We start from the raw sequence: 11,128 nt of genomic DNA on the forward strand, positions 1-11,128 counted from the left end.
AAAAAGAAAAAAAAGTACTACCTCCCCCTTGAACTCTGGCTCTACAGGATTAACAAGCAAAACTGCTTCTGGGGTGGCTAGAGCTTTGCCTCTTTCTGGCAACCGGTCATCTGGAAGAGGCATGTATCTTTGCCTGTTGTCCGCCACTGCCATGTAGTGAAACCTATATAATAAGGAATTAATATGAGCATGGGTCCTTGTGCCTAGATTTCTTTTTTCCTCTAAGCCGAACTTGTAAGCTATGTAGGCACATTTAGGACCAAGGAATTAGACAGGGTGCAATACTTTTAATTTGTGACGCTAATTTTAAATGAGCAATCCAAATTATGACTATATATATAAAAGGAAAATAAAAAAGAAGAAGAAGAAGAGAGAATGTGTGACTTGCACATGGGGCAAATGAGTGGTTCAACCACTTTCAATCCACTCATTGAGAGTGGCTGAACCATTCCTGTAACCGTGGTTACTTTTAATTATAACTAGGTCATTGAAAGTGGTCAAACCATCTCTTTGGCTACCGGAGAGGTTCTGCCACTCCTTATGCCACTTGTTTTCTATCTCTCATGTGTTGTCGCGATTCAAGCCGTTCATTTAAAATGAATGGTCTAAATTAGAGTTATTCTATTGCATGTAATACCGAACACCACGCACAATCCTGATTGAGGGGAGCATATATACCACTTTTTTATGCTACAAATATTCTATAATGTTGTTGTGGTAGACCCAATTAACCCTTATTATTATTATTATTATTTTAACAAGAACTGATCTTAGGGTTGGTTAATGAGACTATTGTGTTAGCATTGCAAAATAATTATGAAATAAAAATGCAATTTTTATTATTATTTATATATAAGATGATATATAAAGGCAAAAATATGTACATGTCTTTTCTGAGTTTGAAAACAATCCTAGTCTGTGGGAGGTTGAAAGGAGGCCATTCCCTTAAGTGGTCGTAGATGGCGTAGGAATAGAAGCCCGGGGAATTACGTAGCATTATAAACCTGAAAAATCATGTACTTGTCATCATCATCAAATATTATTGTTGCATAAAATCGCGTTAATAATATCAGATTTAATTTAATTAATTAATTGTGCACCTTTTGTCTATATTTAAGGGCACGAGCTTCCCCTGAAGCGAGGGATCCCACAGCCTTGCGAATGAGATCTCTACTTGTTCCTCACTTTCCACTACAACCTTAAAACTTGTCCCTTTAATCCTGCATGCATGGTGTATAATCATCATTTCTTGATAATAATAGAAATATTGAAGCAAATTAGACTGCTAGCTAATACAAGTGAGATTATAATAAATATCAATTTAATAGATTAATTAAAATAATTTTCTCCAACCGAGGAAAACATTATTCATGGGAATAATACTTTTTGCCAGTATAGAATAAAAATAAACAACATAGGCATTTTGCTTCATTGCTAAGCACAAGGGAGCCAAAGACACTACTAGGGGCATTTAACGTACACATCGAATATACCCGTTGTTCCTGTACTTCCAGCTTCACTCCATACAAGGTCCCAATACCTACACATATTTCATTCAAAATAGCTAATTATATATGAATCATCACATAATCACCGACAAAAAACCCCCCAAAAAAATAAAATAAATCAAGATCACTTTTAATGGCGTGTTTTTACCCTCTGTTAACCTCTTCATTAAGAACTTCAAGCAAATTGTCGATGCCATTATATTTTACTCCCGTAACAATCCCATCTGGATTTGATAATGTTACTTGTAGTATGCCATTATCCATTATCACCTGCACAAATATGCCTCATCTAAAATAATATATAATATATTACTTAATAAAATAGATAAAACTAAATTGAACCGTTAAATCCATATATTTCATAAAAATGAATGACTTACATGACTGTCCCCAACGTGCAGTTGCACCCCTAGAGACATGGCGATCGAGGCCCCGTTATCTCCCTGGGATTTTTTTTTTTCTGCAGATCGAGCAAAAGATATGGATTTAGGTTGTGATACTAATAATATATATATAAAAAGCTAGAGAAAATCTTGGTCATCTATATGTGTTGCCCCTGCAGTCTGGCCGGTAATGGAAGTTTTATACACTTTGAAGAGTGTTTGGGTTGGTTTACTTGAACTAGAGAGAAAGATATGCCCATTGTTGTCGTGTCGTAGACGTGCAAGAGACACTATGAGCAAAGATCCAACACTTCAAATCATGAATTATGAGTGACATGCTTCTACTTTTTTCTTTTTTTCTCTCTCTGAGATTACAACAGCGGACGGGGAAGGGATGAAGATCACGAAAGGGCTTTTTAGAGTCTGTTTTAAATTGTGTTAAGCAACTTAAAAGTAAATTTTAGTACATAAAAATGTGTACAAAGCAAAATAGAGTTATGTTATATAATATTTTTCTGACCATTCTTTTTGCAAATTTATCACTCCCACAAATTTAAAGGTAAATTTACCCATCACCCGACTAAGATTGGTGAAAGATGGAATGAAAAATGATTTTTATTATTTCTCAGGCAGAAATGAGTCCGTTTGATAAAAAATTCAAAAATTACTTCTTTGATTTTTTTCTCTAAAAATAATTAAAACGTACTTATAAGAAAAACTTTATGTCATAGTATCATTTCAAACGGCCTCTTAGTCTTACTAAAACTGGTGGTCGGTGACCTCAGGGTTGGTAGAGGCTTCATTGCCTAACAAGCCAAGCTAAAGTAAGGCCATGCTCAAGCTTACATCCAATACAATACAGTCACAAGCATGCTCTCTTTTAAGCCAAAGCAGCACCATATTGAAGCTAACTCTTCTGATCATAAAACAATAATTTAGAATTCTAAAAAAAACATAGAATTCCTCGAGGAAATCTTTGTCCGTCAAATTCCTCCTTAAATTCCGTCCCTCACTTGTCTTGTCTTAACTTGGCCAAACAAGCTCTCTCTTTCACGCCTCGTGTATGTCTTCCTCTTTGTCTCTCTTCTTTTATCCACTCGCCCTCTGTTTCTCTCTTCCACTTCAATTTATTTTTTTTGGGCGCGCACTCTCTTGTCTTCCTGCTTACTGCCATCTTCTTCCTTTTTTCTTATTTAATTGGCAGATGGGGTCACTCTGTTTCCTCTCTGGTTCACGCGCGGTGAGATCGAAAGTGAAGCAAAAAGAGAAAACACTGCGTACGTATCGTGTTCTTTTAAGGTTCGTGTTCAGAATTGTTGGAATATATTCAGAATATATATATATTCTGATAATCACCATAATCGCTCATAATATTCTGAGAATATATTCTGAATTATGCCTGCGAAATCTTTCTTCTAAAGCTGCATATATATATATATATATATATATATATATAATTTTAAAATTGATATCCACGAGTTCTTATAAAGAATGAATAAGTTTTATTGAATTTTCTGGGGACCCTCTAAACGAATGTAATCATACATGAGTCCTTGGAAAGGGGAAGTGCTTTTTGGCTGTGTTAAAAAAATAGTATTATCTCCCTCCAATAGCTGAGTGCCACGTACATCCACATTGTACAGCCAGTAAAGCCCATAAATTCCATGCCTCGCAATTGTGTTATCCTTCCCAATAGGCCCACATGAAAATACAGGAGGATTCGCCTTTGGACCATTAATCCGAACCTTTTAACAAAAACTTTGCACTATTACTCAAAATCATTCGACCAATATTCTCTCAAATATTTCATTATCAAAATAAATTAGGGGTAAATTGGTTTTTTTTTTTTTTTTTTTTTTTTTGAGAATTGGTAAACTTTTATTGAAATTAAATCTTGCCTTGCTCAGAGCATACAAGCTCTCGAATACATGAAGGAAAATTGTCAACCCAGAACATATTCTGATCTAGTGCTAATGCCAATTTGGGAAGACTGTGAGCAACTTTATTTCCGTCTCGAAGAATATGGCTAACCCTCCATTCCAAGCAATGCTCCAGTAGGTTTTTAGCATCTTGTGTGAGCTGTTCGTAGCTGCCAAACCATTCGCTAGCCAGTTTGAGAACATTTATGACTTCCAACGCATCTCCCTCTTAAATTACCTTGCTCAAACCTATCCTGCGTGTGACTTTAGCTGCATGCCACGCTACTAAGGCTTTGGCTGTCCCAGAATCTGTGAGCATAGTCCTTGAAGCACAAATCAAAGCTATTAGAGTTCCATCAGAGTTACGTATAGCCACCTCGATTCCAACACGCTTGCGTCTTCCATCAATGGAAGCATCCCAATTAATTTTAGCAAAATCTTCCGGCGGCTTCTGCCAAATAGAGACTGCATGGCTGTGCACAGCTATGTGGGGCTTGCATCTTCCCGCCTTTATCTGCTCAAAAAACAGAGATTTGCTCCTGTGCCCTGCGAATAACTTCAGTTGGTGCAAGCAAAGGGCTCCCAAATACAAAAGCATTCCGCCAGAGCCATATTTGACATGCCATAGTGACAAAAAACTGCAATTCCTCCGTGTTCAAATAACCCAACAATTGCTCAAAAACACCGACAAATGTTGCTTCGCATATAGAACTCTTATGTATTTTACGGGAGCTTTCCAACCAAACATCCCTTGCTGAGCCACAACTCCAAAGAATGTAACCCAAAGTTCCAAATTCCAATTCACAGATGGGAAACAGTGGATCTCGAGTAATACTCCTTCTATGTAAATTCTCTCGGGTGGCCGGAACATTCCTGCAAGCTTTCCACAGAAAAGATTTCACTACTGGTGGACCCCTAACCCTCCAAACTTTCCTCCAAAAATCAGAAAGTGAATTCGGTAAATTGTTGAGTCAATGTTTGTTTAAATTCAAGATCTAGTTCTGATACCATATTAATATGGTGTATTTGGCATTGCGATTAAAAATGTGAATTAAAACCAAATCCCATAAAATGGATTGTTTGAGATTATGTTTTTTAAAATTTGTAACTTGAAAATGTTTTCTACATTTTCAAATCACTAACAAGGTGGTGTTTTTTGAAAATGCATAATTTTAAAGGGTAAATTGCGATTTTAAAAGTCAAACTGTAATTTTGCTAAACACTTAACTGCATTTTTAAAAATCATGTTTTCAAATAGTATATTTTAAAATTGTACCTTTTGAAATGGCAAATCCAAACAAAGACTAAATCACCAATTGTCTTAAAAACTTAAATAGATAAAAATTGGTTAATTTAATCATTTAATTTTTTTTATTCAATTTAATCATTTTATTAATATTCCAATATAGTTCCTATTATTAATCGGAAAAAAAGAAAAGTGAGAGAAAGGTTTTTTTTTTTTTTTTTCTTTATGTTATTAAGTTAAAGATGAAAAAGGAAATTCCTATTATTCCTAATTTAAAAACAGTGTAATTTTTTAATAATTTCATTGTGAAAAAAAAAAAAAAAAATAGAGAATTTATCGTTTATGCATAGGAAAACGACATAAATAACCATGTCCTCAAAAACTGAAAAGATAAGCCCAACAAAACACTCTCACACCCTCCCTTTTCGTTCCCCCACCACCAGCGTCTACCAATGGAAGCCACAGCTCTCCTCAGCTTCCCCTCCTCCAAACCCCATGCGTCTCATTTTCTCACCCAAACCCACCACCATTTCCTTTCGAATCCACCACTCATCTCTGCTCGATGCAAGCCCAATCTCTCGATCCGCTCCGCCATTTCCCGCAACAAGAAAGAAGAAACCGTGGAGACCGTAAAGACCCAGCTCGACAACTGCCACCTCATTGCCGGAATAAAGTACAAGGGCTTAAGCGTCAAGCAGTTCCAGGACCTCCGACGAGCCTTACCCGAGTCCACCAAGCTGCTCGTTGCTAAGAACACCCTTGTTTACAAAGCCATTGAGGGGACCCCCTGGGAGGCCCTCAAGCCCTGCATGACGGGCATGAACGCCTGGCTCTTTGTTCACAGCGAGGAGATCCCAGCGGCCATCAAGCCCTACAGGACCTTCCAGAAGGAGAAGAAGCTCGAGGACAACGACTTCACCGGCGCAGTGTTTGAGGGAAAGTTTTATGGGCCTGGTGACTTCAAGGCGCTCGAGAGTATGCCTACGAGAGCTGAAATTTATGCCAAGCTTCTTGGGTCGTTGAAGACTCCCGCGTCGAGCTTGGTCGGGACGATACAGGCGCCGGCGAGGGAGTTGGTGATGGTTTTGAAGGCCTATGTCAAGAAGTTGGAAGAGGAAGGTAGTGGGCAATAGCGGCTGATGAAAAAGGAGCAACCCTTTCAGTTTGAGCTATTCTTGTAATTGTAAGTGTACTTTGGAACCAACCCTCTTTTTTGTTTTTTCTTTTGCTTCTTGTAGCAATGTTGTTATTATGGCCGTTTGTGATTTTAGCTACACGGTTGAATTTGAAAAATAATTGAAGGAAACGGAAGTTGTACAATTGTGTCTAACTTAATTTTGTTTATTGTTATATTGCAATATGGTTATCTTGGTTATGGGGCTCTCAATGCATAAACTACAAGAGCCAACTTAAGGTGAATTTGCAGTGTGTAGATTCTGTGTAGTTTCTGCATTTCGTTGACATGAGGTTGTCATTGTCTTTGTAATAGCTAAATAGATAAAATTATCATTTAGCTGTGTTGTTGGGGCATCCATTTGTGAAAATGGTTTACTACTAGGAGACTTGTAAGGTTGGGTCTTGAAGGGAGAAGTATGTGAGGGAAGACTGCATATTCTAATATGCATGTATAGCTGTGTTTCTATGGGTGCTGTAGCCGCCTGTAGAGGGATATGACTCTCATCAGTTCTGTTGAGAGAAAAGATAGATTACTCAGAGTTAAGTTTGTAATGATTTGTTGGATTGGAGCTGTATGGTGATGGAATTCTTAGTCAAGTCTTGTGAAGGTGAGATGCTCTCAGAGCCAAGGAACATTTACGACTGTACAACTCAGAAGCTGAAGCAGTAGAAGCAATTGCTTCTAGGGGTTAGGGAAGGCTTCATTTTGGGATATGGGATCTTGTACTTGGGATACGGGATCTTGTACTGAGTCATATTCTTTTATGAATCCCCTCAAATCAAGTGAGAGGTTCTTAGGTTTGTTATGGTTTGAAACTTTGAATAATCTTTTAAGATAGGATGCTGGCATTGCTTTTAAGTCTAAAAATATAGAGGGCCACCATACATGCAGCACTGGGTAGATGTATATGTATGGCTGCATGGCTGGCCTTTTAGGCTACATTGAGGATGGAACTTGGGAAATTTTCTAGTCTTCATGCATCTTTGACAAACTTTGAGATTTGTCAAACAAAGATTACTGTTTATCCCTGACCTGAGAAGCTTTTAAGCTCAAGACACAACCGGCTACTCACAGAATGCTAAGATAAGGAATGTAAGCCAAAAGGAGAGATCAAGTTGAGCCACTTCTCTTTTTGCAGCTGAATTGCTCCGTTGGAGTAAGACTGACAGAGAATCAAATAATGAAAAGCAAATTACTATTGAGGAAAAATAAAGTGGAAATTTCACTAAACTTTAAAAAATTTACAATGTAGGGTTTTAATCTTTCAGCCCCTTTCAATTACCTTTTCTGTTAGTATTAAGGAATAATCCTAACAGAGGAAACAAAAATTACTAAAATGCCCCTTTATTTATTTAAAAAAAAAGGAGTGAAAAAGGGGGAAATATGGCCACTTTTCCTTCTTTTGTTACTTTTTAAATTTTTTTAAAACCAAGGGCATAGTTGTATTTAAAAAAAATATATCGGAGTAGAACGAACATTTTACATGCTAGTTGTTTAAGTTAACAAAAAAATTAAATAGTAGAGGGTGATTGAAAAGGGTTGAAAAATGAAAACCCCACATTGCAAAGAAGTTTAGGGAAGAGGACATTAAAAAATGCTTGGTAGTTTAGAGAGGGCAAGTAAAGTTCTCTCCCAAAAATAAATCACTCCTAATTTACAAGCCTAAAAGAAAACTCGAAAAAAAAAACTAGAGGGGGTTCATCTTCTGCATTTCAAGACCCAAAGACTAGACTGCCTCCTTGGATCATTAAAGTTAACTAAAACAACATGGGTAAAATGGTTAAACTTTGATCAGATTGGATTTCCATAATATTAGTAGATAGAAGCCTATACAGCTTTATCCAAGATGCATACATTTAGCAAAACCAACACACACAGCATAAAAGCCTACAGATTTTAGAGAAAGAGAAAGAGAAAGTACATTAAGGATAATCTTAAGAAATTCAGGCATGTAAACATTATTGTTATGTGCCACTCTAGAGGTGCTTGGCAAGGATTGCTGCAATGACACCTTGAGCTATAGGGTGATAACAGTCACGAGCCTCTGCAAACACCCTCTCAGCCAAAATCTTCTCCTCTTCCTTTCCAGGGCCTTGTACAAGAGTAGTGTAGAGCGGGTGCAGGTACTTCATCCTCCCAACTTCCTTCAACGTTTTCTCTACCACACCATAATAATCCCTGCAACCAATTCCAATATTCAATGTGGCTCCGTCCTTTCCTGATTGGTTTTGAGTTTTGTGAACTCCATCCTGTCCTTGAATCGCTCCATTTCCTCATTTAAGCCCCTCCAACCAATTCCAATATTCATTGTGGCTCTGTCCTCCCCTTGTACAGCTTCCACAATCCTCCTCTCCGCATAGGTTGTAAACCCCTAGTACAAGAAATGAGAAAACTAAATCCACTTGCAGAGCACAAAATTGATCTTTTTTATATATATATATATATATATATATAAACAATCCCCAATGGTGAGACACTTCGAGATCAGGAAATTCACACGCACAAAATTATTTAGGTATGAATACCATAACATCTTAATTTGGAGACACAAACAACATATATATACTCATTCAACCAAAAATGGATCCATAATGAGTTGACTCATTTTGTAAACACTTAGAAGAATCATCTACTTTCACCATACATATAAATATATTTGGTCTATTAGATTTCATTATCTCAATCAGTAAAATTTTAGAGTTGAGATACTAGTTTCCTCCACACATAGCCCTGTTCCCTGCTGCTGCCTCCTTCCCTTGCTGCTGGTGTTTTGGGGTTTTTTGCTTTTCTGCTTTGAATTTCTTGTGTTTGTCCTGTTATTTTTGCTTCTTTTTTTTTTTTTTTTGGTTGGTTACTTGGGTTTTAGTCTCCTTGATCTATTGTGGTGATATCTTTTAGAGACTTCTGTTCCATAGTTTTGGTGTGTTCTCTCCCCACCTTACTGATGGAAATGTTGTGCCTCTTCAAGTTGGTCAGCTTCTTGGCTAGCTTCTTCAAGCACCACTTTGTGGAAAAAAATTTGGATTTAGGTTGTGATACTAATAATATATATTAAAAGCTAGATTTTCAGTGTTGAGGAGAAAATCTTGGTGATCTATATATGTGTTGCCCCTGCAGTCTGGAAATGGAAGTCTTAAACACTTGGCGAGTGTTTGGGTTGGTTTGCTTGAATTAGAGAGAAAGATATGCCCACTGTTGTCGTAGACGTGCAAGAGACGCTATGAGCAAAGATCCTACACTTCAAATCATGAATTATGAGTGAGATGCTTTACTTTTTTAGCTATACAGGGCTTCTTAAATTCTGTTTTAGATTGCGTTAAGTGGCTTAAAAAGTAGTTTGAGTACATAAAAATGTGTACAAAGCAAAATAGAGTTATGTTATACATCATTCTCCCATCATTCCTTTTGCAAATCCATCACTTCGACATGTGAGTTCCATAGATTCAATGATAAATTTATCCATCCATTGTACTGAAATTGGTAAAAGATAGGATGAATAATGATTTTTATCATTTCTCAAACAAAAATGGGTTCACTTGATAAAAAAAAAAAACACTTCTATTTTAACAACATGGGAAGGCTCAGGTATGGTCAACTCTGAACTCTTATTTAAACCATTTTTTTTTACAACAAACTTATTAACTTGAGCGTCAGAGGACCTCCGATACCCCTGGACCAACTCACCTCTGCCAAACCAATTTCCTTCTTTTAGGATTTCCTAGCTCTGAGCATGTTGACTCCATCTTCAACCCAATCATGGCATGAAAGGAAAAATAATTTGTTTTTCACTTTTTTTTACCAATAGGTTTTTTTTTTTTTGTTATTATTTATTTTTTGCGATTACAACCTCAATGGCAGTTTGATATGGACATTGCAGTAATTGAAAATGGGGGAAAAGGCATTACACATTGCATGGTAGTTAGAGGAAAGTACATATACTTTTTTCCAAATAATATTTTGGATGCTATCTGCAAATAACATACTAGTTCATAAGAGATAACTAAGATAAGTGCAACTTCAATTTTTTTAGGGTAATTAATAGGACCCTAGCTTTAATATTGGGATATAAATTTATGCAAACTAGGTTGTATGAATTCTTACGATCCAGTCTTTAAAAGTGTCACTGTCACGTATTTTTTAGAGCACTCATAGTGAGCTATTCAAACAAAAATTAAATTTAAAGAGAAAAAAAAACCCGCTCTTTCTATTTTGGAGACTAAAAGATACTAAACATCACACTTGTACATCTTTTTTTTACTATAGTTAAATATTATTTTTTAATTATTATTTTGTTCTTGGTAGATGAAAGAGATAAGGGAAATATATATATATATATATTTTAAAATTGATATCCACAGTTCTTATAAAGAATGTATAACTTTTATTGAATTTTCTGGGGACCCTCTAAACGAATGTAATCATACATGAGTCCTTGGAAAGGGGAAGTGCTTTTTGGCTGTGTTAAAAAAATAGTATTATCTCCCTCCAATAGCTGAGTGCCACGTACATCCACATTGTATAGCCAGTAAAGCCCATGAATTCCATGCCTCGCAATTGTGTTATCCTTCCCAATAGGCCCACTTGAAAATACAGGAGGATTCGCCTTTGGATCATTAATCCGAACCTTTTAACAAAAACTTTGCACTATTACTCCAAATCATTCAACCAAAATTCTCTCAAATATTTCATTATCAAAATAAATTAGGGGTAAATTGTTGAGTCAATGTTTGTTTAAATTCAAGATCTAGTTCTGATACCATATTAATATGGTGTATTTGGCATTGCGATTTTATAAACAAAAAATCTGATTAAAACCAAATCGCAGAAAATGAATTGTTTGAGATTATGTTTTTTAAAAATTGCAAATTGAAAAATGTTTTCTACGTTTTCAAATC

General features: G+C 36.2%; 2 protein-coding genes across 2 annotated transcripts in view; one reads left to right on the forward strand and one right to left on the reverse strand.

Annotated features, from left to right (window-relative positions):
* LOC132189806 (probable rhamnogalacturonate lyase C) overlaps positions 1-1,927 on the reverse strand; it is a 10,871-nt gene extending 8,944 nt beyond the window's left edge. Inside the window, exons 1-6 of the mRNA XM_059604601.1 lie at positions 1,889-1,927; positions 1,657-1,778; positions 1,481-1,540; positions 1,101-1,220; positions 885-1,004; positions 22-163 (exon numbers count right to left, since the gene is read on the reverse strand). Of these exons, the coding sequence (XP_059460584.1) occupies positions 22-163; positions 885-1,004; positions 1,101-1,220; positions 1,481-1,540; positions 1,657-1,778; positions 1,889-1,927 (603 nt within the window). The remainder of the gene's footprint in view (positions 1-21; positions 164-884; positions 1,005-1,100; positions 1,221-1,480; positions 1,541-1,656; positions 1,779-1,888) is intronic.
* Positions 1,928-5,454: 3,527 nt separating this feature from the next.
* Positions 5,455-6,386, forward strand: LOC132189995 (large ribosomal subunit protein uL10c-like). The gene has a single exon (XM_059604859.1). The coding sequence runs from the start codon at positions 5,509-5,511 to the stop codon at positions 6,187-6,189; it is 681 nt and encodes a 226-aa protein (XP_059460842.1). The 5' UTR covers positions 5,455-5,508; the 3' UTR covers positions 6,190-6,386.
* The last annotated feature ends 4,742 nt before the right edge of the window (positions 6,387-11,128 follow it).

Source organism: Corylus avellana, chromosome ca8 (genome assembly GCF_901000735.1).
Source record: "Corylus avellana chromosome ca8, CavTom2PMs-1.0".
Taxonomy (NCBI): Eukaryota; Viridiplantae; Streptophyta; class Magnoliopsida; order Fagales; family Betulaceae; genus Corylus; species Corylus avellana.

Excerpts from the sequence above, each read along its gene's own strand:
- LOC132189995 (XM_059604859.1), top strand. The coding sequence starts at position 5,509 with ATGGAAGCCACAGCTCTCCTCAGCTTCCCCTCCTCCAAACCCCATGCG.